The sequence below is a fragment of the Semicossyphus pulcher genome, unplaced genomic scaffold (genome assembly GCF_022749685.1).
Source record: "Semicossyphus pulcher isolate SPU_LCO1_2020_fin unplaced genomic scaffold, fSemPul1.0.p SCAF_9, whole genome shotgun sequence".
NCBI lineage: Eukaryota > Metazoa > Chordata > Actinopteri > Labriformes > Labridae > Semicossyphus > Semicossyphus pulcher.
The window spans coordinates 7,299,872-7,326,219 of NW_027211770.1; the positions used below are offsets into that span (position 1 = coordinate 7,299,872).

At 41.8% G+C, this 26,348-nt stretch overlaps 2 protein-coding genes across 2 annotated transcripts in view; one reads left to right on the forward strand and one right to left on the reverse strand.

The window, feature by feature from the left end:
- Positions 1 to 5,228: 5,228 nt before the first annotated feature.
- prss35 (serine protease 35) lies at positions 5,229 to 11,029 on the forward strand. Its single transcript, XM_069656084.1, has 2 exons — positions 5,229 to 5,386; positions 8,533 to 11,029. The coding sequence occupies exon 2, from the start codon at positions 8,552 to 8,554 to the stop codon at positions 9,824 to 9,826; it is 1,275 nt and encodes a 424-aa protein (XP_069512185.1). The 5' UTR covers positions 5,229 to 5,386; positions 8,533 to 8,551; the 3' UTR covers positions 9,827 to 11,029.
- Positions 11,030 to 12,072: 1,043 nt separating this feature from the next.
- LOC138583898 (clathrin coat assembly protein AP180-like) overlaps positions 12,073 to 26,348 on the reverse strand; it is a 53,562-nt gene continuing 39,286 nt past the window's right edge. The window contains exons 16-29 of the mRNA XM_069655952.1: positions 25,761 to 25,838; positions 24,004 to 24,252; positions 22,478 to 22,561; positions 22,115 to 22,183; positions 21,625 to 21,753; positions 20,270 to 20,341; positions 18,380 to 18,598; positions 16,189 to 16,386; positions 16,077 to 16,095; positions 15,764 to 15,854; positions 15,427 to 15,486; positions 15,148 to 15,261; positions 14,579 to 14,667; positions 12,073 to 14,152 (exon numbers count right to left, since the gene is read on the reverse strand). Coding sequence (XP_069512053.1) covers positions 14,587 to 14,667; positions 15,148 to 15,261; positions 15,427 to 15,486; positions 15,764 to 15,854; positions 16,077 to 16,095; positions 16,189 to 16,386; positions 18,380 to 18,598; positions 20,270 to 20,341; positions 21,625 to 21,753; positions 22,115 to 22,183; positions 22,478 to 22,561; positions 24,004 to 24,252; positions 25,761 to 25,838 — 1,463 coding nt within the window. The 3' untranslated portion in view covers positions 12,073 to 14,152; positions 14,579 to 14,586. The remainder of the gene's footprint in view (positions 14,153 to 14,578; positions 14,668 to 15,147; positions 15,262 to 15,426; positions 15,487 to 15,763; positions 15,855 to 16,076; positions 16,096 to 16,188; positions 16,387 to 18,379; positions 18,599 to 20,269; positions 20,342 to 21,624; positions 21,754 to 22,114; positions 22,184 to 22,477; positions 22,562 to 24,003; positions 24,253 to 25,760; positions 25,839 to 26,348) is intronic.

Genomic DNA, 26,348 nt, shown 5'->3' on the forward strand with positions numbered 1-26,348 from the left:
GGCGTCTCTCTCTCTCTCTCTCTCTTCTACTATGACCTTTGACCTCTAATTTAACTGAAAACAGCAACATTTACTGTGTTTCTGTGTCTGTGATAACAGCAGTCACAGTTTATTATGGTGTTAGGATGTTAAGTGGTCTCTGAGAGGAATTTTTTGGACAATCTGCTCAACTGGTAGCTCGTTTGGTTCCTAGAATTTGACCAACAGAATTGAATAAATCTTTCTATAATAAACATCATCAATTACGATTAACCTTTTATGCACCTGTCCTAATGCCAGCCTTGAAAATGTGCCAAAGGGTTATGGATTTACTGTTGAATTCTGGTTTTCCTTAAACTAATCTCACTGTTATCCCACAGGTAATGTTTGCGGCCTGGTGAAGGGTCAACCACAACGCATGAGGACCTGTTTAAGCATTAAATAGGGACAGCCTTTCTGATTAAGCCTCCACAAGCCTTAACCACTTTTCAGCCCAAATATGTTGCCTGAGACTAATTTTTGAACCTGAAGCACACAGTACCTTGCTTAAAGGTTCTCTGGTCTTTGAAATTGAACAAACCCTCTGTCTACATTAAAGCTGCAGTAGGCAACATTATATCAAAATGTGTTAAAATAACACAGGGCAAGGTCAAAAGATATATATGCATTCAACATTTGTTTTATTTGTTTAGGTCTGCTCAATTGTTTTTTGAGTTGTGTTGTTTTTCCTGTTTGTGCTGGCTTTGATTGTGTTAATTGTGTGTTGTGTAGCCTATGTCTTACAGTTAAGAGAAACACGATCTTACATCAACCCCATGTGAAAGAGGATCCTTACCAGCCCAACCTGCCTCCAGACAAACAAACCTTACAAGAGTTAGAAAGAAGAAAACTGATGCAAAAGGGTACCTTAAAACATCCCTCATTATACCTGACAATGAGTTTTAAAGAACTAATACAAGCTCAGGCATATCCACCTGTTCGAAGAGGAGGCAACAGAAGGGTTCCTTAAAACATACCTAATCATGAGTTATCAGGGGAAAACAGGACTCACAGGGGTGGGATCGTGACAAAGTTGTACCGTAAAAGCAAACCTAACTGCCTCTTTAAGAAGAAGGAAACTGAATTTAAATCAGAGGCTAACAGGATTCTTAAAGTAGATCTGACCACCTGTTTTAAAGGAAGAAAACAGACGCTTTAGGGTCATTTCAGCATAGTTAGTGCTGAACTAGGTTGATTTGTTTTGTTAGGCGGGAGGTTCAAGTTTGGGTTCCTGCATGTGACAATGTTGCACCTTGCTTTGAAGAAGTGTTTTTAGAAGTTTGGATGATTCGCTGGTGAGTAAACCGCTGAGCTGTTCAGAGGAAATCTTTTTGTAGTAACTTTATTTTGAATCTTTGGTAGCTGGAATGTTGTTAAACGCTACTCTGCTTACCAGAGGTGTTAAAGTAACCAAAACCTGTACTTGAGTCAAGGTATCAAGTAAACACATAGTCTAATAAACAGATTCATATGCAAAACATAATAAGAGAATCAATAGTGACAACACATCTGTATTACATTTAATTTGAAACATTTATTTACATTTATTATTATTATAAGGGAGGGGGTCTAATCAGAAACTACAGAAAACTACTGCATGCACTTCTGCCCCTCTATGTAGCAACACACACATAATATTTCATACATGAGTTAAAAGTGTCAACAATATTAACACAATATGAAAGTTTTTTTGCAGATTCATATGCCAATTATGCAACAAAGAGGTCTGCATGATAATCCCAGTTACCTGGTTCCAAATTCAAAGAGTCATGACATATAATATTTCTGCTCCATACAGTACGTATCTCTCCCACACACCACTTTCTCGAGTCCATCATACAAACAAATGTGGACAAGCACATATAACAACAACAACTTAAACAACAACCAGAGTTCACATAAAGTTCACCTTTCAGCGGTGCACACAGCTCGCTGAAGACAACCAAATGAGTGTCAGTGGGTGGGGCTTCCACTGGCACGTGAGTGCTGCAGAGGGAGGCACTGCAGGTGAAGAGTGATTGACACATTCCTCATCAGTTCATTGTGCCCTCAGAACCGTCCACTTAGCAGACCTGCATTTACTGCCTTTGATTACTCCACCAATCGTGCTCATTAACAGTTTGCCCTCATTTAGCTGCACGTGCCAGTGCAGTGGTGAACCCAACTTAAGCTTCAAAAGTTTCTTCAGAGAGCTATGGGTGATGTCACACAGGCAATGTTTTTCCACGGTCTGAGTGGCCCAACAGTTCATGCCCACTGAAAGTGAACTGACGTGGTTGAAAATTCTGGCTGCGTTACTTTATAACAGCTTTTCTCCTTCATTATGTCATAATTATGCATTTAAAGAAAACTGTTAAGTAATCAACCTTGTGGGGAGATGTGACCAGAGAGGCGCACTTGTTGGTGAGAGTTAAGGCAAATTGATCCCGTCAGTAGGTACACACCGTAACTTAATATTCTGAGCATGAGTTTGACCAAGCGCACTCGAGGCAATAATCTATCAGGGACCCCCATGTGTTTACAGTCCCTGCAGAATGTTGTCATTGACCAATGGGTCAATCTCCCAAAACATAGGTATGTGTCATTAACAGGCCAGACCACACCCAGAGAGAGCAGGAGGGAGAACATCTCATGGTGAAACATTCTGCTTAGAAAACTTTAGGCTTTGTAGTTTTCTATGCAGTGTACACACACACACACACACACACACACATACAAACACACACGTGTGATCAACACCCACAAGGATAAGCATCCGTTATGATCCTCAACATGCTGGTCAGGTGTGTAGGCCACCCAAGTCTCCTCTCCCCCTTGCTCTCTCTCTCTCTCTCTCTGTCTCTCTCTCTCTCTCTCTCTCTCTGTCTCTCTCTCTCTCTCTCTCTCTCTCTCTCCCTCTCTCTCTCTCTCTCTCTCTCCCTCTCTCTCTCTCTCTCTCTCTCTCTCTCTCTCAGGTTCAGGAACAGGTGTAATTTTATAACCAGTGAAGTGAAATCAGTAGGACTGGTCTTAAGTCTGCTGTAAGTCAAAGTGACTGACAGAAGTGATCAACCTGTGATTTCACATCAGAATGACACCCTGCACTCTTCCCTCTTTCCCTTATTCAGCCAGATGTGTATCATCACTCCCCTCCCCCTCTCTCTCTTTCTCTCCCTCATTACACACATATTTTCCATGTCTTTCCTTGGCTCATTGAGACTTCAACTACTCACCATGGCATTCTTCCTCTGTGGGCCAGGGGCCCTGCGTTCTTCCCTCTGCTCCCGAACTTGCATAATGCAGACTAAACACAAAAAGGATTTGAGTCGGTCTCACAGTCCATCACTTCTAGTTACAGTGACAAAAGGAAGATCTTTTGCAGTTCAGAGTCTGTGAGGCTTTTTTCAATAAAGATATTCATTTATTGCCCCGTGATATATGTGAGACTACAGACTGACTGCTTTTCACTGCATATTACATATTTCAATTTTATTAATTGAAATTTCAATATAACAAGTAGTGTGTTTGCCTGTTTGCAATTTTCTGCTACAGTCTATAATAGCATAACGCTCAGAAAAGGGTGGGTTATTTTATTTTGCATGTCAAAGTCTGTTTACAGCTCGTGAGGAGAAGGCTAAAACTGCGTCAGTGATAAAAGTAGCATAAAGCCTTGAGTGGCTCCTGAGGCAGCTGTAAGAGGCAAGTGGTGTTATTTGAGTCAGTAGGGGTTAATAAAATAAGGGGCTGAAGAATAAAAGTCTGTCGGTTGTGGCTCAGTGGTAGAGTCGGAAGGTTGGGGTCCCTGACTGCTACAGCCACATATTGAAGTGTCCTTGGGCAAGACACTGAACCCCAAATTGCTCCCGGTGGCCATCGGGTATGAATGGACATAGATCTGATTGGAGATTGGCACTTAGGTCTTAGCCATCAGTGTGTAAATGTGAGTGTGAATGGGTGAATGTGACATGTAGTGAAAAAGTGCTTTAAATGGTCGGAAGACTAGAAAAGCACTATACATGTACAGTCCATTTACCATTTACAAGTAATCAAGTGGTGAGTGCACAAAACCTGTGCAGCCCGCTCCTTGCTACTTTAGCCGAAGTTAGCAGAGCAAACCTAAATCTCTGAATGAAATCTCTGTTGTTGACTTAGCATCGCTGCTAAATGTAAAAACCGGGTTTTAACAAAGAAATAATAATGTGTCAAATGAATTCTGCTAAAGGAAAGTCCAAACCTAAATCGCTAGATTGTGATTTCAAGTGCAAAAATGTTACATGTACGGTGTAGGTGTACCAGAGTATTTTTGTAGGCTACTGTGTGCAGTTGGGCCTAGCCTACATCTTCTAATATTCTAATTACTCTATATGATCTACAAAAGCAAACCAGAGCATTACCAAAAAGATTGATGATTTCTATATGGTTATTTTTAATGCATGGAACTCCTGGTGGGGGGTAGGTGTCAGACAAAGCGATCAACTGCACGCTGCCTTTGTTAACATTTTTCAGGGCAAAATCTTAAAGTGAGTGATACATATGACTGTTAAAGAAAGCAAGAAAGGATTGGTCATTAAAACACACCACTTTAGCATGTACAGGACAAAATCAGCAAAGAGAGAAGAGGTACGGCTTTGTCCACAGGGGGCGCCAAAGTTGACACAAAGCGAAAGTTCCTCACAGGAGCTTTAAACGAATAGCATTTTGTATGTTAAGCATCATAACCCAAATAAACCAACAAATTAAAAAACATTTTTAAATGAGCTTTTATTTTTTTTCACCATGATGGGGATCACATTTATGTCACACCATTGCATCTAATAGGCACACCTACATCCCTGTTGTTTAGACTTGTAGAATAAAGACGCTGCAGATGTTGAGCCTCGCATGGCTCAGAATGGAGACGCCTGAGAAACTCTTGTAGAGAGCAGTGGAACTAATTCTCTCACTGTCCGCTCACAGACGCATTGACTGCCTGCTGCTGAATAGACCACTGACTTCACTCAGTTGAGCCTTTAGTTAGATGGCTTGGTCTGGTCCCACCCAAATGTGAACAGCTTTTGTCAGAAGTGAAAAAAAAACCTTTTCAGAACTTTTTTTTTCCATCCCCCCTTCTCTCTCTCTCTCTCTCTCTCTCTCTCCCTCCCCCTCTCTCTCTCTCTGTCTCTCCCTCCCTCCTCAGCATCAAGTGCAGCCTGCGCGTCCCGGCTGCGTCTCTCTCTCTCAGCCTCTTTGAAGAAGCGATGAGGAGAAGGAGCCGTCTCCCTGCTGATACCAGGACGTCTGGGATGCACTAACCCCCATTTGTTTTCCAGTGGGATCATATTTGTATATTTCTCCGGAAAACAAACAATACACTGCGGATTTGGCAAATCCATCAATCGGATGCGAGCAGGTAGGACGCCTTTGTCTTTTTCGAAGTTTTTATTAGGCTATCTCTTGATGCATCGATGGGAGAAACATTTATTTTTTTGTTTTGTTTTTTTACTAGTTTATTTAAAAATGTTTTGTTTCTTCTTTTTATTCAACTTATTTCGGTCGATAGTTGCTTCTTTTCGTTGTGGACGCACTATTTTGATTTTATTTTGGTGGGATTCAATCGAGTTTTCTTGCCAAAGATAAGCACAACATTTATTATTGATTATGGGCAGCCTTATTTAATCAATGCATCAGAAATAGCCTTTATTTGTTACAAACTGTTAGCACTGAATTAATGTACACATTGGTCCTTGTCTTTCCACATACAGTCGCTCTGCTGTAACACATGTGCACTTAAATATTACATTTTCATATTTCATGGATACATAATTACGTTTTCTGAATATTTGCATCGCAATGCATGGAAATATTTGGTCGTATGCAATTGTCTGGAGTTGTATTTAGATATTTTGTATTTTGTCTTTATTAGACAGATTCTCTTATTGTAAGATTATGACACTATGGAGCACTGGATGCTCCGTGCCTGAGATGCAGAAGTTATAAAATAAGGTTAAAAAAGAGTGAAATCACCCTTTTACCTTGGTTTTGAACTATACAGCCCTTAGTGACCCAGGCTCCCTGAGTTGTCCATTGACGGTTGCTCCATAGCGCCATCTTTTGGCCACTCTGTCTCCTGGGGGGGCTCTAACAGTCCCTGTGATCCCTCCACTGAGGGGTAGCGAGGGCACAGCTTCTGGTTCAGCTGACTGCAGTGGAAAAAGGTTCAGCTGAGCGCCTGCTATGACCAAAAGCCGTCATGGCAGCATATCAGTTTCCACTCTGCTCTCAATAATTACAGGCTTTCTTCTGGATGTGTGTTATGTCTCAGTCTTGCTGTGGTAGTGTGAATTTGAACAGAAACTTAAGGGTCATTTTTGTATTCTCATTTATTGAGCCTGTTTTACAGCTCTTGTGGGCTTGTACTTTATTACCGTCTGTTGGGAGCTGGTTAGATGTTGGCCACTGGGTATGTTTTATTGGACACAGTATGGTCTCCTTCTTATTTGGACACAGTTTGAGGACAATGCATTTGCTGGAACTTTTAGTTTCAACTTAAAAATGGATTTAAGCTCGACAGTGGATGATGAAGCATTTACATGGTCCACAGGTGATGTGTACATTCTCTCAGCTGAGTCTCCTGGGAGCTTTGCCCAACCAGGCACTGTCTCATTTTTATGCTGCACTAGCATTTAATTGAAAGAGAGTGAGGACCCCTAGGCCAATCTAGGCTGCCCCCTGTAATGTTTTGATCTGCAGATATGAGCCTGTCAGTCACACACCGTTTAAACCCCTCAAACAGCCAGAATAAAGCAGTCATTGTCTGTTCCCCTCTGCACTTCTGTCTGAAATGAACGGTTGGATTTGCACTTCTCCTGCAAAGCTCCCCAGTGAACAGCAAACCAAATGATTTTCTCTCCTTGTGTTTGGAACGGCCTCTGTGACTTCACCACCACAGACGTGCAGACAAAATGAAGCCCTGCTGCTCTGTAGTTGGTAATGGTCTGCTGAATCTATTAAAGTGCAACCCAATAGTAACTTTTTTTAAAGGGTTATCAGGATTATTGGCAGTGTCGAGCTCATACGGTGGAAGCATGAAGCAGCAGGCTGTGTGCAGCCCGCACAGTCTCTCTGCTTGATGACATTTGTATGCATGGACAAGGAGCGGAGTGGAGCTTAGGAAACCAGATATGGTCATTACTGGAAGAGAAGGTTAACCATTGTGGCAAACCTCCAAGCCACTGTCTCAGCCCATTCAGAGGACCAGGGTTCGTCCTCTCCTCCTCGCTGCCCGCAGCCTCCAGCAGCACTCACAGGACGTAGATCTCCTCTCAGCCACAGCTCATGTCTCCACTCTAGAGAAAAGCTTTAAGATCTCAGGAATATCTTATTCAAACTATGAAACTTATCTTTCTCTGCAAACTTGAGCATTTAGAAATTGACTTTTCTGAGTGTTGTGCTGCCACAGACTGCTGAGTTTACCCAGTGATAGTCTTGAGCAGTGGAGCTGTCACCAGTGTGGATGACTAATATCTTGGGTGCACTGCCTCCCTGTGGCTGTAAATGGAACTGTTTTTATTGAGACCTGCAGGCATCAATATTAGATAGAAGACCTTCTCAGTTCAGGGAAGTCTAAGTTGTTCCACATGTTGGTTGTGACTTAAGCTAATTTAGTTATAAATTAGTTATACTAGTTATACTAGTTATACTAAGGTGTAATGAAAAGTGGGGCAGTCTCACACTGATTTATTTAAATGTGGATGTGATGCTGTGTCCTAATATGCAGAGGGTACACATCCATAGTGGCTCTGTGACTCTGTTAGCAAGCTATGCTCACTGATGATGCTAGCATGCTGTTGTTTAGCAGGTGCAGGTGGTTTTACCAAGCTACATCTTAGTTGAGTGTGCTAGCATGTTGGTATTTGCTAATTAGCACTGTACACAAAGTAGCCTATATTTTAGGCTGAATGGAATGTCCCAAGTGTTGCAGGTATTTTGTCATAAATAACACAGAGTGAAGATGTTGCTAAGCTAATAGGTCAGATGTGTGTGACATCTAATAGTTGCTGAATTATTTCAACCTCAAATGTCAATGACATGGTGGTGGTTGAGGAAATGTCTTAGGATTGCCAAAGTAAACGTGTTATCTTCTGGTACCCATGCATGCTTGCAATCCATCCAGTGTGCACAGAGGTATTTGGCTGAGTAATTCAAATCTTTGACCTGCTGGTGGCCCCATTTGAGAAGTCAAGACTTCACTTATGTAATTTAGATTAAATTAGAATTCGTCTGGGCAAATTGGATATTTGTACCAAATGTTATATCAGGCCATTCAAATGGCCTCATTTAAAACATAAACCTCTGAAGTCAGGGGATAACGACACTTGGTAGGATTCGTCTACTGGGGAATATGAATATTGGTTAAATCTAAATTATACTTGTATATTAAAAATTCAAATATTCCAGGGCCTTCTGTTCAATGCTTGGTGAGATAGCTCATCCAAAACCATGCATCGCTGTATTACATTTTTTTCCTGAGTCTTCTCTCTCCTCTTTACGTTTCAGAGCCAGGCCCAACTTAACAATGGGCCCCATACCCCTGTGTGTCCTGCTCCCGCTGACCCTGCTGGCTGTGGTGGTGGCTGTCGCCGCTGAGGGGAATGCATTGGACGATGAGTACACCTGGCCACAGTGGAAGGTGCCGCTGGTTAGGAAAAGACGCACTGTGCCTCTCAGCAGCCCAAACTTCTCGGCTCGTCCTCAGCCTGAGCTGAGTGGGACCTGTGGGATTGAGTGTCAGCGTCGCCTCCCTGCCTCTTCTCTGGACGACCTGGAGCAGTTCCTGTCCTACGAGACGGTTTATGAGAATGGCACACGCACGTTTACCTCCGTTTCCGTGCAGGGCCTCAATGAGGTGACGGCCTGGACCGGAAATGTCTCAACCAGCTCCCGCCACAAACGAGAGGTGTACGGCACAGATACACGCTTCACCATCTCTGACAAGCTGTTCTCAACCAAATATCCCTTCTCCACCTCAGTGAAGATCTCCACAGGATGCTCTGGAGTTCTTGTGTCACCTAAGCATGTGCTGACCGCTGCCCACTGCATCCATGATGGAAAGGACTATCTAGATGGGGTGCAGAAGCTGCGCGTTGGTATTCTGAAGGAGAAGTCCAGACGAGGGAAAGGAGGCAAAGGGAGAGGAGGACGAGGAAAGGGCAAGAGGAGAAAGGGAGAGAAAGATAAAGAGGAAGTGCAGGAGAAGGAAGACAATGGCGAGAAAGAGGAACGTAGAGGAAAACAGAAAGGTGGAAAGAGACGGAGTCGCCGAAGTGCAGAATCTGAGAAACCTTCGTTTAGGTGGACCAGGGTCAAGAAGACCCAGGTGCCTAAGGGCTGGTTCAAAGGTGTGTCTGACGGCCTGGCTGCCGATTATGACTACGCTGTCCTGGAGTTGAAGAAAGCCCCAAAAGTCAAGCATATGGATCTGGGTGTTATCCCCTCGCTGAAGAAGCTCCCTGCAGGAAGGATCCACTTCTCCGGCTTTGATGACGACCGACCCGGGAACCTGGTGTACCGGTTCTGCTCCGTCTCTGAGGAGTCCAATGATTTGTTGTATCAGTACTGCGATGCCAAACCCGGCTCCAGCGGCTCTGGGGTCTACATCCGCCTCAAAGAGCCTGGCAAGAAGAAGTGGAAGAGGAAGATCATTGGGGTTTTCTCAGGTCACCAGTGGGTGGATGTAAACGGGGACGGGACGCAGCAGGATTACAATGTGGCGGTGAGGATAACGCCTCTCAAATATGCTCAGATCTGCTACTGGGTCCACGGGGACTCGAGCGAGTGCCAGGTAGCTTAACACAACACAGGATCCCCCTTTTACCGCCCCCCTCTTCCATCCCTCAGACCCTCCTTTATACAAGGGACACCCTGCCCACTCCCACCCTCCACCTGTCATCACCAGCCCGGGGCCCGACGACTGCCTCTCCTCTTCCTGCCTCCCTGTTACCTCCTGTGCCTCCCAGTGACTCCTGCTACACTGACCCACACACACACACACACACATGCACACATACAAGCAATCCACAAACAGCCATACAGACTCAAGAGAACTGTGGCTCTTCAGCTTTTCTAATTTATTTGCTAAGAAAACAATTGAGAAAAAAAAAAGTGTATTGTTTGTATTTTCAGATCATTCAGATCTGCAGCTTTGCTTCTATTTTGACTCTTTTTCTAAGATTTGAACTTTTTTGGATTCATAGTTGGAAAGCGTGTAAATTCAAATGTTTGAGAGCAAAGTCATGGTAGTTTATCTTATATTTCAACGAGGCTTTGTATTGAGAGACTTGCATTTTCAAGTGTTTATAGGCAGAGCACACCGGTTGGCTTTGACAAAAGACCCAGGATAAAGAAATGAAAGTTTTGTTCTGCAAATGAACTACATAGAGATACTAAGAAAACTGTTTTTTCCAGACCTTTTCATTGAACAAGCTGGTGTTTTGCATTGTGTATATCTAGAAATGTAATTTTGTTTTTTACAAATACCCTTGAAAAAAGTCTATTTTTCTGTCTAAATAGAAAAAGGGTCCTTTTGGATTCTAATTAGAAGATCTTTCTGATTTGTGAGTCTCACTTTATCTTTCCTCTGTTCTTGCAACGCAGTGAAATGTGGTTTCATTGTTGCGCACATAATTATATCGGTGCTTATCCAGAAGACGTGGTGCTAATTTATGGAATTGTAAACTTTTTGTTGGGGGGGCTTTTCAGAATATATTTTGATAGCCTAGTACTGTAACTATGTATTTAATGTAAGGCTACATCTGTGGGTTACATGGCCCATTCAACCATTTACTTGAGCTGTTGAGAATTTTAAGGGTTAAACGAGATAATTATTAAAAGCAATATTATTATATAATAAATTTAAATCTGGGATGTGATGTTTTTTTCACTTTTCATGTTGTTTAGGTTCCAACATTTCATACGAGTCCTTCTGAAGACCAAATACCTGAATTGAATGAGGCAGATTGAAGACTACAAACCATTAAACCAAGATTACAATTCATTCGTGTGTGTGTTTGTCTACTACTTGTTTGTGGATAACACTGTTATGACACCCCTGCAAATAACAGCTACTGTCATCTTTATTCAGCTTATTGACTGCTAATTTGCAACTCTACTGTTGGGCCTGTTTTAAAGCCTCCCTACACCCCGGACTGATCACCAGTCAGTCACAGGGATGACACACTGAGACAGACGGACAACCTTTCACGCTCACTCTCACACCTACGGGCAACTTAGAATCACCAATTAACCTGTCTTGAGCATAACTTAAGCATGTCTTTGGGCTGCAGGAAGAAGCTGGAGTACCCTGAGGGAAGAACATGCAAACTCCACACAGAAAGGCCTTCATCCGAACCGGGGATCGAACTAGGAACCTTCTAGCTGTGAGGCGACAGCACTAACCACTGCACCACTGTGCAGCCCCCTCAGTTTAATTTGTAATGTGAAAGAGGTCTGTCATAGTGATGTCACAGAAAACGATCACCAAACTTTCTAGTTCCCCTCAGCTTTCATAAAAGTGAATATCTGAAACAGATATGCCAGATAGAAATACAAAGTGTTGCATGGTGTCTTTTGCGTAAGTAAACTTTATAAGGTGATAGATAATATGTCAGTGACATGTTCACAGTTTGTTTCATCACCTCAGACAGGCATAAAAATGAATGGTACAGACCAACAACCGCAGAGTGTCCGAATACAGCCAGTGCCCCTGTGCTGGAATGAGACACTGCCTGGCTGCAGGTTTTCTGAGCATCACTGTGTTTATAGTCATTTAAGTGTATTAGGGGGCTTGTTTCAATGAATACAAGGTGAAAATTCCCTTACACATTTGCTTAAATAAAATGAAGAAATGACACACTATAAACTCAGGACCTTATGGATCCCTGAGAATCTGAGGCCTAGAGTTTGGTATGGTTTGGTAATCTGTCCTTGGTCAAAGGTCACACACATTCTGAAGATGTGGTGACACATTAGTAAATTAAATTGTCCTTCAGTGACATTTCTATCATCTTCATGTTACAGAAGAAAAGAGAAGCCTTCATGGGCAGTTCAATCCGTCATTGAATTTATTGCACCTCAAAGGGCTTACATGCACTGGGGAGGGTCATCAAAAAATAAAATGAATTTACAACTAAACAAAAATACAATTTTAATAATTCAGCCATGAAAAATGTTAATAATCTCCTGTTTTTTTCTCTGAATCACAACATATTCTCACAACCAATTGCTTATTCAGTCCATTGAAATGACAACACAGAGTAAACTTTACATTAGTCTGATTTACAGCACAGGACTGGGGACTCCATGTTATACAGCTGTCCAAATGCATATCAACATGTTGAAGTCATGGCAAGTGTGCAGGAACAGAGGAGCTTTCTGTTAGGATGCCTTTGGGATGACAAGATCATGGCTGGATGGACAGTGGGGGGTTTCCTGTTGATTTACACAATGTACACATCACTCCCATGTGGCCACTTACAAAATGTATACTGTTCAATTCACAACTGGCCAAAGGTCGGCGATAATCGAATGAACAACTTAAACAAAAAATATGTTCAGACAATCAAACATGAGTTGTTTACTCAAAACAAGCATCAGTGCAGATGCAAACACTGTCACTTGGCTCATTTTGTCCCACTGTGCTGGGTACAACAGGTGGGTAACATGGAATTTAAAGGTACCCTGAGGAGTTTTTGACAACAAGCAACGCTTTAAAGCAATGTTTTGATGAGCAGGCTCCTGTTTGTAAACAATTACATTAAAACGTTTTCAGAGTGAATTTGCTTTTAATGTTTATGAAATTCATTCAACACATTTGTTAGGCCTCAGTAATACACACAAATCTTACTTGGTGAAGAATAGTGTAAACAATTTTGTTTAGAAAAAAAACTTCGCAGGGTACCTTTAATGTGTATGTAGTTTTTGGGATTTTCTTGTTGAAAGGTTTGAAATCTGGATCATCATTTCAAACCACTTAAATACACGACTTAATTAGAGTTTTTGCTTGATCTGTGTGAACATAGAGTTTGTTACAGCAATAGAATATCTTACTCTAAATACAGAAACAACCATACTGACCTGGTCATAGTTACAATGAAAGCACAGGCAACAGACATATCCACATGGGTAGTGTCAAAACTGCAGGTAGGTATACACTTGTACAGTTATACTGAGGAGACAGTCTGAGTTTCCCTTTTGTGATGAATAACTAAAGCATTGGAAGCTGTGGAAGGTAAGTTGTAAGATATGTCCTTTAATAGCATTGCCAGCAAATATCAACAGTAGTCTGAGGGATTAGTTCAAGGGAAACAATACATATAAATAACATTAAAGACAAAAAGACACAAACGAAACATAGAAAATGGTTGTAAAAAACAAAAAGGATCACTTCCTGGTCTGGTACGATTCAGAAGTTAATATACAGAAAACTAATCATATAGCCGTATTCATTTTAGTTTCCAAACACTTTCAAAAGATGACGAGAAATAGAAGGATACTCACACAACTTCTTACAACTTCATGTCAGATTCACATTTATATTTCTCTTCAACAGACATACAGAATAGAGACGTAATCCTCGCCAGAGAAATTTATGTACATCAAAGAGGACCTCTCTGTAAACAACACGTGACATGTTTTGTCGAAAATCTACCAGGGCTTTGTTCACCACTCCCATCCGATCAGAGATGGACAGAGAAGAGCTCCTCCCCCTTTATAAGGAGGCGGAACCAATATAGGGCGTTGGGCGGAGCTTAGGACACCAAAGCACATCCATTCAACTCAACACTAAAAAAGAAATCTAAACACATACGCCTTCACTTTCGCTCACTTACTTTTGTGTATTTTTTCTGAGGATTTTGAGTGATTTTGTTTAGACAAAAGATTAGTACACCTACATAAGCACACGCTTGTATTTTTTTCCTCATATATATATTATCCGCTATGGTTCACTTTCACGGTTTGTGCTACAACATCATCACACAGGAGACGGGTGGGGTGTTGATGGGTGGGGTGGATAAAAGAGGCTCTTATAAGGTTGAGTAGCTGAACATTGCTGGTGTCCGGAGATGTTGACAGACACCAGGTAAAAAGTGAGAGGGCCCTGCTCCAGAGAAGCAAGCAGCTGGAAGAGAGGGAATAGAGAACATTTCAATATAAGAGTCCCGTGGATCTTTGATCATAATTTCTTAAGTACTATAGTTCAAAAGCTGCATCTGCTGGTATTCAACTTCAAAGCAGATCCAGCATTAACAGAGCTTATCAGCTTAACTTCTGCCAACACCTAAAAAAGCTAAATGTTCAAGCCAAAGTCATGAAGTCTGCAAACAAACAACTTTGAACTTGAAAAGAAGTCTGCATGTCTGTAATTTAATACATTGCTGTGAAATTGCCTGATTCTTGAAATGTTAAATCTCGATTATGAAAAATGTAGCAGGATTGTGCTGTTCACCAGATTTAATAGAAACTGTGCTCAGCCTGTTTAGGGGCATTATGATTGACAATCAAATTACAGCAACAACAAGAACCTGTATGTAGCCTGAGCTCCCACCTGGGGCGTTATAAGAAGTCCTTGAGGTCGAGTTCTGCCAAAGGGTCCTTGGGTTTCTTTGGACTCTGGTTTGCAGGTCCTGGAGAGAGCTGAGAGGAAAACAGGAAATGAAGATTTAAGTTAAAGATCTCGAAGATTTTTATTTTAATAAATGTCTGTTAAGTCACTAACTATCGCCGAATGAGGTAACACAATGGTGATTGAGCCTAAACAGTAATCTTCTATGGCTGAACCATCAAAGAAAAGATCGATGACTACAGATACAACTTCAAAAATAAGTGAAACTCCAAAGAAAAAGAAACAAATTCGACGCTCAGATGAAGGCAAACAGTCTGAAAAGGAAAGCGACCGTCAGCAAGGAAAATCAAGAGTTACAACGGGAGCCAACCGTGAATGTCTAGATGTCTGGGAAATGTGCACCTGCAATTATTGTTTATCACCATCAGGTGCTGCAAGAAGAGAATGAAACTGAAATCTTGGAGATTATTCCTTTAATGTGAATTACATATTTATGTTAGATTAAGTGGTTTAATGGCCTTGCTGGTAACTAAAGCTACAGTGGTGGTTACCGGTGCTCCTGGTGCAGCGGCTCCGGTGAAGGGAGGTCTCATCATGGGCTGTCCCATCAAAGGCTGCCCCATCATCGGCTGCATCATGGGAGCTCCAGGCACTCCTGCAGGAGGCTGTTGAGACAGGGATAGCTAAGCAGATTGGGATTTCTAAAAGCACTGCAGATGAATCTACATCTAAAACAATCTGCTAAAATGATATGATTGTAATGACAATAAAGTTGATAAAGGCTCACAGCAAAAATATGGGTACTTTTCAATGAATTAATCAAACCTCACCATGCCAAAGCCAGGTGCCGCTGCTACTGGGGCCCCAGGAGCTCCAGGAGCACCACCAGCCTGGAGACACAACAAGAGGAGGGTGCATCAGCAAAACTTGCATGTTCTTTAAACGTTTGCCCCAGAACCACAGCTCATGGCAGCACTAACTGTGGATGTTTATGGTCCCAATAATGAGCTATAGTAAATATAAGCCTTTGTCATGTTTAAGATATATGTTGATATCTACATTGTCTGTTTGTGGCTGTAGGCAGAGCTCTAACTCAGTGTGCAGCATTTTCCTATTTGATGACCTACGTTCTCAAGGTGGGGGTTGTTGTATCCATGCTGGTCTTACCATGGGGGCTCCTGGTGTTCCCCAGCTTGAAGGAGCTACCTGTGGCATCCAGTTTGCACCTCCTGTCAGCTTCTTCTCACTCATCGGGTCCCTAAAGAAGATCAAAGACACATCAGGCTCTACTGTGCATTGTGTCACATTATTAACAGATGGGACAAGGGGTCACCCCCAATTATCATATAATTTACATTCAACACAAATTCTTGGACTTTTACAGACATTTGTTGAAATTAGATTTACATTTTCTCCCAAAGAACCCTGATGAATTCAAACTGCTGTAACATCATTACTATCTATAAACGCTCACACTTACTTCTTCTTTACTCCAAGATCTAAAAAAGAAGAAGAAAGGAGTTAAGTTTCTATTTAAGTATTTATGATAGACAGACGAGACTGCACTCAAGACAAAAAAGGCTGCTGTCTACCTCCAATCAGGTTGGCCAGTGACGAGTCCAGGTCTCCTCCGATGGTTTTGGTAAGAGGTGGAGTCGCAGGGGGAGCGGCTGAAATGCCTCCGGCTGCGACAGGAGTTCCCATGCTTCCTGCTGTGCTTCCAGCAGTGCTTCCCCCTGTGCTCTGGGGGGTTACGGCGGGCATCAGCAGATCGCCTAATCCACCAAACACTTGAGGAGAGGGTGGAAATAGCGGGACATCAGAGAAACAACATGGATTAAAATTCTGCATATCCAAAATGTAGCTATAACACAGAGAGGAGACGTATAACAGGACTTTACAGTGAAGGAGAGACAGCATCAGTGGACAGCTGTGCATTGCATGCACAATGTAGGGCTGTAATGTGAGAGTATTTGAGCATTCAAAGGGACATAATTATAGCAACGGCAATCACTTGGACCGTTGCTTAGCCAGATTATATTATCACATGTCAGGAACTTTAACTGGCTGATTTTGGTCTAAGGCACTGGTTTCAGGCCAGCTGTCATCAGGGCCAAAGTGTTTAAAGGTTTTCATTCCAACCTGCCACTACAGAAGCAGTGTGTTGTTGAGAGTTGGGGAGAGCTGGTGATTTTCAGTTAAATAAATGTCACTATCTATTGCCGAATGACGAAACACAATGGCGATTGAGCGCCGGAAAAAATCACAAGCGCCGCCCAGTGAGTGACGCGTTATCCATCAGCCAGATGTGGTTTGTCTGCCAGAGAGAGTAGGCGGAGCTAAGCAGCTGCTTTTCCGGTCTCTGCAAGTGTTGCGAGTAAACAGTAATCTACTATGGCTGAACAAACAAAGAAAAGATCGATGACTACAGATACAGCTTCAACAATAAGAAACAAATTCAACGCTCAGATGAAGGCAAACAGTCTAAAAAGGAAAGCGACCAACAGCGAGGAAAATCAAGAGTTACACCCGGAGCCAAGCGTGCACGTCACACATGCAACACTGTCTGGATATCTGGGGTGTGTGTTTCCGCAATTACCGATTAACGCTATGGCTTTTAGCTAATTATTTGAAACAGTTATCAAAGACTTTAAGTAGCTATTTGGACATTCTTTTTATTAAATTCGTCACAACTATTACAACCTTCCAATCCAATAATGTCGACTTTTAATTTTACTCTACGATATTTCCACATGCCATTTGACGTCTGCAGCCTGGGGTACAAGCAGGGGCAGTTCAGAAAGAATGTTTGGCACAAGTTTCCGCTCGGTTGGGAATCACTGCACAAAGGAATAATGTACTAATTATAAATCTAACTGTTACTTGAGTGAGTTTAGCAAAACTTTAAGCCTCTAAGCTCTGTTAACACATTTAATTTAAATCTTCTATGTTACTGAGCTCTGCTAGGAGAAAAGAAAAGAATAGAGAGATGTAATTGAAAGGTGTTGTTATAGCACTCTAGGGTCGGAATGAAAACCAGCTAATTGTGATGCAGACGTGGGCTTTGACGACATGTGGTGACTATATGAGCCACTGCTCTACAAGAGCAAGGGCAAATAAAGATGCATTGTACATAAATAAAAAACAATAACGTTATTTCGTCTCGTGCAGGAGGCAATCAGGGGTCCTATAGCAACATGCAAAGACGCTGAAAGGGAGACTTGTCCAAACTGCTCATGCTGCAATTCACTGAGTGGTTGAACTCACCAATTACAGATTAGAAGAAGCAAGCAATGACCCAGCAGAGTGGAAGGGGTGTGGAGAGGACAATAAAAATGGAGCAGAAGAGAAAAAGTGTGTAGCATATAAAAGCAAAAAGAGAGATTCAAGAGAGAGGGGTGCAGTGAGGAGGTGGTGGAGAAGGCACAGCATTTTTGAAAGTGTGAGACGTTCAAGAGAAGAGAAAAAATCATTGCGAGAGGCAGCAGTGCTAAAGAGTTAAGCAGTCAGCAGAAATAAGGGGGACAGTGACAGCAGCATGTGTCAGTGTGTCATTCATGCAGCTGTATGCTCCTGACAGGGGGAGATAACTAAGGCATGGTTACAGTAGCTCAGTATGAACAAACCAGAGCAGATTAATATGCATCAAGCAGAAGACCTGTGCAAATATGAGCAAAATCCTTTTAGAAATTCTCCAATATTTTACATTCATGTGGCATGACTATGAGTCAGAGAACTAAAATGAAACAGAACATATTTTACAACAAATAATGGTCCACTTACTTGAAGCATCAAAGCCACCAGAGGGCGCCGCTGTGGTGGTTGCAGGTTGCAGTGCTGCTGCTGTAGCTGGTACAGGGGGAGTTGGAGAGGGAAGGGAGCCCAGAGCGTCAAAGCCCGACTCAAGCAGGTCGTTCTGCACCGGAGCAGAGGCGGGGGCTGGAGCCAAGGCTGGAGCCAGAGCTGGTGCAGCAGTGGGAGCCAGGGTGAGGGACATCAGGCCTGAGGGGGTCAACAGACAGATCTGTTACTGTGACCTCATATGTGGGACTGTTTTTAGAATAAGCCTAATTCTATTAGAAACACATTCAAATATGATTATCGATGAAACAGATGGAATGAGTCATCTTGTAAGAAAATTAAATTGTGGTCATTTATGTGGAGATAGTCGATCACAGAAAATGTAATACAGCGAGTTACTCAACCAATTACAATATAATCTGAATCAAAATAACATGTAAAATATATGAAACTTAAACAGCTTCTGAGCAGGAGATGAAACAGTAAAGTATGAACAGTGTTCTGCACATCAGGTTGAAATATAGAAAAGATATCTATATGATATGCCAAAGAGAAAAGAATAAAATATTATAGCATATCAAGCATACATTTTTAATATTTCTGTTCCTTTACTTGAGTATTTCCATTTTATGCTATTGAATAATTGAACTCTACTAAATATCAGAGGGGAATATTGTAGTTTTTATCCCAATACATTTATCTGACAGCGGCCAGTATGAGTTATTAGAATGAGATTTTATATAGACTCATCATTTCAGTATATTACATACATTACAGACTTTTAAAAAACTTGTAAAAGTAGTGTCTACTTGCTGCCTTTACTTAAGTAAAGCATGTGAATACTTCTTTCACAAGCAATAAGAAGTACAGAGAAAAGACATCAGGCCTACAAAGTGTCTGTGTGTTCTGATGTACACGATCAATGCAATAGCTAAGTCTATGTACAGCTGGATTCAGTTTAATGTCCAACTGCAAGTTTATACTGAAGACTGAACATAACCAACAGGTTATGTGCACATGTCCTACATTTACATTTTCTCTACTGACATTATACTCATACATGCTCCCATGTAAGCAGGATGCCTGCATGCATGTGTATGTTGGGTGTGTTCAAAATGTTCTTGAATGTAACCAAAAGGTAAGAGCTGCTTGACTCTAACCGCTAAATTAATATTATCAGTCTTCTCTATGTTATCATTATTAAGGTTCCTACTGGTAATTATAGACACATTGGCTTAAACTGTTATTATCAGTCTATTATCATTACTATGCCGTTCTTGCTAATATTAAGATTTTTACCATTTATATTGGCGTAACTGTAAGACTGTATTATCTGTTGTTGTTGTTGTTGTTGTTGTTGTTTTTGTTGCTCTCTTTGCCTGTCTCTATCCTGCATCTCCCTCTATCCCACTTTTCGGCCCATCCAGCCGAGGCAGACGGTGCTATAGAAATAAAAATGTGATTGATTGATTGATTAAAGAGCAAAGACACTTGAAACTTTGCGATAGTCTTACACATAACTATTGGCCAAACAACAGTGACAGGAATGATATCACTATGATGTCACTGGGGCAATAAATTTAACAGACATTTCCTAATGAGTCCAAAGACACTTTGGGAATGCAGTTCAATACATTTTAGCACTCATGCCAAGTCTGTGTCATTATTAATTTGACAGATGCATATCCATAATGACTTCTTAATCAGTATAAAACATTTCTGTCAGCCTATAGCCAGCATAAAAACTTTTTTACAAGACTGCAGCTATCTTGGCTAAGATTGGCAGTCATTTCAGTCTTTCTACTTAAACCTTCATTTCAGTAAAAATACAGCAGTGTAACCCGCAAATGGGGCCATTCAGAGGAGTCTCACCTCCCAGCAAGTCGTCTCCGGGTCCTCCTGGAGCAGAGCTCTGCGTTTCCTCTGTTGGACTGCCGAAGGAGTCTGTACAACCATGAAGTTATCCACAATGCAGCATGGAGGGCAGAAAGGGGTTAGAGGTCAGCCCTGGACCACACACTGGGACATAGTGGGGGGTTGGAGACAAGATTATCTTCATAAAGCAAAACCATAACTCAAACAATATAAAGTGAATCAAATATCAAATGAAAAAAAAGTTTGGAGTCGACAGAGATTCCTGGTCATGATGGAAAATGTTGAAGTCTTTCAGGGAGGAGTATTTACCTTAAACCATAGTGTTTAGTTACATTTCACATTTCCACAATAGTATGATTATTGCAAAAACCTGAAAACATTTCAAATCTACATGTTGCTTTATTAGTCCTAGAGTGGGACTTATGTATGTTTAAAATGTATTTTCATTGATTTTTCTGAGTAATAAATGCAATGCAAAAAAAGGGCCCGACCAGTGATGTCAGAAGCCCGTCCAACATGTTTCCTCTGTCTACATAACTCAATTTCTGTTGCTTCACTAAATTACTTATAATTTGGGGGCTGTGGCTCAGTGGTAGAGTCGGTCAACTCTCAATCAGAAGGTTGGGGGTTCGATCACATGTTGAAGTGTCCTTGAACAAGACACTGGAACCCAAATTGCTCCAAGTGGCATAGCCATCGGGTATGAATGTGCATAGATACTGATTGGAGATTGTGAATGTGAGTGTGAAAGTGTGAATGTGACATGTAGAGTTAAAGTGCTATGAGTGATCAGAAGACTAGAAAAACGCTATATACGTACAATCCATTTACCATAACTGAAACCAGTTATGTCAACCTCATAATGGATTCAAGGATTCATCCCCTGGGACGCAGAATTTTTGTTCCAATCCTGCCGGTGCATGTTGAGATAGATCGGTCTGAACCAAAGTTGCGGACTGATTTACAGACAGACAGTCAGATATTGCTGTTCTGAGAGCCATGCCATGCTTTAATCCTCAAGACAAGATTACTATCTGTCTTTACAACAGACTTGACTTGTAAAATGTAAACTACATTTTGTTGAAAAAAAACTTCAGGCCAACTACTGTCAGTTCTATGATCTATCCGCAGTCTAATCCAGACACTGCTGATACTAGTTTGCACCTACAGTCTCTCACTACATCTACACAATATCAAAACCATTGTTTCAATTATATAATACATGAGCTTACCGTGTGAGGAGGATTAAAAAAATATCCAGTAGAGAAATATAAAATTATAAACTGCACAGATTGTAGCTGAAATTCAACAAACTGAGAGGAGATGTGTATGTGTTTTCTGAGGAACAGTACCCAGCAGGTCAATGACAGGTGTCGGCTCTGCTTTGGGTGGAGAGGAGGCCTCTGGGACAGGAGCTGCAGCAGGAGCATCAACTGGGGCAGGAGCTGCAGGAGCTGCAGGAGCCGGAGATGTAAATGAGTCTGAGCAGAGAGGTGGGCAGAAACAGAAGCAGAAAGAGATTAGATTACACTCAAATCCCAATGACTACATTTATCAGTAACAGCTTTATATCCAAAGAGAGAATGCTTTTCTCATGCACTGTTATTACGCCTGCTCTAAAGGGCTAGCAGACATGCAGAAGGGAAGGAAGAGAAGAAAGCAGGCATCCTTGCATCTTAACTGTGAATCCACATCCTTGAAGCGTGCACCATTTGGAAGTACAGGACTGGTGTGCATGCACCAGCACCAATCAAATATCTTCATAGGTCGAGGATTGGTGCACTCTTCATAAATAAAGGAAGGGAAAACAGTGATGCAGTCGAGATAAGCAGCTTAACTCACCGGTCACGATGTCTCCAGCCAGAACCGGCTCGGGCAAAGGAGAGGGCCCGCGTGAAACAGCAGGAAGGTCTAATTTACCAACGCAAGCAAGAGGCAGAATACAAGAAAGAAGAAAACCGTGGAGGTCGGGGAGCAAAGAAAAGTATTAGCGTGGCAAGTAGAGAAACACAGCATAGATAGAAAGCAGCCACAAGGAAACTCCAAGACTCTACAGGTGGGTTACATGCACAATTCTCATAGCACTATGGGGCACAAACCAAGACATGTGGAGAGAAAAAAACAGTTGACAGAGGAGTGGACGTATGGAAACCAGAAGAGATGAGGAGGTTCCACACAAAGAGAAATGGATATCAGCTCCTGTACCTGCACCAAAAAGGTCTACGCTAGGAGTGGTAGCAGCTTTGGATTCTGTGGTAGGGCTTTGCTCAGGCTTAGTATCAAGCATATCTAAGAACAAGGACACACAATCATATGTACATTCAGATTCCAAGTCCAGTGCAAACAGAATGATGAGTTAAGAAGAGAGATGAGAGAAAGCAGAGAGAGCAGATATTTTGATATTTAACAGGTAAGCTATGTATCTGTTCAGTGCAATGCAAAATGAAACAAGGGTGCAAGAGTTAAAAGGGTTTATTGCCACATGTCTGATGACTTCCCTGTTTCTTTCTGTGAATTTAGATTATCTGACCAGAAATTATGAAACGGTTTGTTCTCTTCCAAATCAGTGAAGTGATCAGATTTAAGCCTGGGTCCTGTGCTTTCCGGTCTCCTTTTCGTGTTTCTGCAAGTGTTGTGAGTAAACAGTAATCTACTATGGCTGAACAAACAAAGAAAAGATCGATGACTACAGATACAATTTCAGAAAAAGAAACAAATTCGACGCTCAGATGAAGGCAAACAGTCTAAAAAGGAAAGTGACCGTCAGCGAGGAAAATGAAGAGTTACAACGGGAGCCAACTGCAGACGTCACACATGCAAAACTGTCTGGATATCTGAGAAGTGTGCGATTACCGTTTTTCGCCATAGGCGCGGCCAAAGAGAACGAAACAGAGATCTTCGAGATTACAACTTTAACTTGACCAAATGGTGGGCCTGACATTGGTTACCCTGGAGCTACCGCATTTGATTAAAAAAAAGATAATCCGGTTGTTTTCAGGTCAAACCAATAGCATATGTCTATCCATCCATCCATTCATCTATCCAATATCTATGCAAACATTCTGTGCAGGCTCAAGGGAGTCTGGATCCTGGATCTCAAACTGAGCAGCTTCACATGGAAAATTTGGAGATACCAATTTTCTGGATGGTTAGAGCTAACCAGGGCACTCAGTGGAAACCCATAGCATATGAATTCTGACATTAAGCAATATTTCCTTTTAACTCAAGTGCATAAGCTACTATAAAGCATTCACAGCAGTCATCTAAAACATTGTTCACAAGCAGGAGAAGAAAATACATTTCTTCCCTCTAAGTTTAGCTCATCTGTTAGTATAAGGTTAATAATGAAAGCAACTTGAGCCACCTTTGTTAATTAAAACAGATTAATCTCAATTGATGTCCCTTGAGATCTAATTAAGATGGGTAGGTTATCGCTTTAAATAGCGTAAACAATTGGCTTTATTGAGAAATTCAATTTGGTCAGGAGGTCAAGATGCTTGATTAAAGTGACTAAATGATCTCTGTCTGAAAGAAAGGCATCATGGAATATAGAAAAGCAAATCTGAAATGAAGGGACTGGGAACGTTATCATCACTGTCACTACTGTTATCATCATCATCACTAGCAAAAGCATGACATTCATCATCATTAACAAAAGCTACTTCATCGTCATCATCGTCATAATGCAGGGCAATGCAGTGAGAAGCATGATGAGAGCGAGAGGACTTTACCACCAAAGAGATCTAGAGTCGGGGCGGCTGCAGACTCTGTGGTGGTGGTGTCGGTGGTGGTTGTGGTGGTAGAGACGGTGGCGGAAGAAGGGGTGGGGGCAGCGGGGGGAGCGATGGGGGCGATGATGGTCGGCGCCTCACTAGTGGTGGGAGAAGTGACGGCTGCGGCCCCCGTGTCAGTGGGCTTCATAGCGAACAGGTCCAGCTCTGGAGCAATGTCCGAGTTCCCCTCCGTCGTAGCAAAAGGGTCTTCAGGAGGAGCAGCAGGGGGGTGGTGTTGAGGCGTTAGAAGGGGTATATGATTAGAGAAGAAGGGAAGGGGTTAGGGTGGAGGGGGAAGGGGGGATTGAGGGTTTGTTAAAGCAACAAACACTGTAAAAAGCATTTTTGTTAGGCAAGACACCCGTAAAGAAACCAAGCACACGGTCACTCATTAACTTCAGTACTGCATCCACAAGCTACAACAGACAGTGGGGAACAATTCTTCTATAGCTAATAACTGCCTACAGCTACTAGTGTGAAATATTTCTTACATTTTCTTAAATTGATTTAATTTATTTTTTTGTTCGTTGGCCAATAAGTCTTTTAACCTATGAGGTCACTGAAATCATATGAACTTGGTGCATTGTTGGCTAGGCGATGATATCACCACGCTAGCATACAAGAGATTTATATGAGGCTGCTAGCAAATGTGATTAGAGAAACTGCTCTCTTCCGCTCTATTCACTGACTGAAACCTACAGTGGCTCATCTTTCTTTGTAAGAGCCAGTCCCAAGGCTGAAGATTGAAAAACCTTATTCATGTAACCAAAAATAGCTAAATACAATGTTAGCAAGATATTATACTCAACAAAGCAACACTTGAAATTGTTTTGACTAAGAAATGTAGTTATTGTAGCCCTTTCTACTCTCTGTTACTACTTTAATTTTGTACCGAAATATGTGAATGTGTATAGCGCAGCACTGCAAGGATATATTTGGGCATAGCAGTGACATAATTGCTAAAGTCTGCTTGCTAACATGATCACAATTACAAAGCTAACAGGACAGCCTGTTAGCTAGCTTAACATGGCTAATTATCACAAAACATAAATGGCTGAGACTGGAGGGGCACATTTCTTCAGTTAAATGGCACACTGACAAAAACTTTTCTTCTCTTTTAGACTACTTAATATAGGAATTTAAGTGTGGGGGCAGAATAAAGTTAACGTCATAGCATATTAAATAAATTGTGTGTGACTGCTGTGGTTAGTATGCTAAACTAGATGTACTGTAAAGAATAACTTTTCAATCATCGGTATGTAAAAAAGCAAATCTGAAGAAAAACATGCATGGGCATTACAGGGATTATCAGAATTGTCCTGCTTAATGTACTTGGGAAAGAGAGAGACCCAACTGAGATAAAAACAAAAAGGCCTGTCAAATAGTATAACCATCATCATCACCAGGTAGTATAAGGGTTAGGGTATTTAAACCAATGGTCCTCAATGTGCTTTTTACTGTAGTATTGATTGAGTGAGTATTAGCAGGAAAAGAGTAGTCGAGATGAGGGAGAGGAGGGTCCATGACTGAGGCGTTAGAGCAGGATTTGGGGTGAGACAGTAGGCCCTTGGGGCACAGGTTTGTTCTACTGTCTCCTATGGAAGCAGAAGCAGCTTAAATAAAATAAGCAACAACAGCTTTCGCATTCACACATCCATACATTCACACACACACACACACACACTTTCACAAAAAAAAGCTGTGTTGTCACCCACCAGATCCACCAAATGCATCAGCGGCAGGACCCGCGGCCACGGCAGCAGGACCGTCTCCTGGGGAAGGTGCAAACGCATCTAGGGTATTGCAGACGAAAACAGCCGGAACGCAAACGCAAAACATAACACCCGGGGCCGACACACCGACAGACACATGGATGTAAAGAACAAAAGATGAGTAAACAGATGAAATGGACAGGAAACAAAAATGAAAGGTCAGAATCAGGAAAAAGCAGAGAATACAAGAAATATGCAGCCCGCTCACAGCAGTGAAGGTCTGATGTACCATCTTTCACATGATACGTTTGGAAGGGCTGCATAATGCTGCATTCAGTGAGTGCACTTCCTGTGCAGGATTGTCAAATGAGGCAAGTTGTCACAAGTAACTTGTACTCTGTGACAAGAGGGAAAATGTCAAGTTTAAGGGATGGACAAGGCAAAATCTCTCTTTGACTCAATATGGCTGTTTTCACCAGATACTTGGTGCTTTACCTCACTTAGAACTAGGTTAAATATTTAAAAAGCCAAAATAGCATTTAAAAAAATCAAGTTATTCATCATCTTGACACATTTATGAAACTGTTAGTA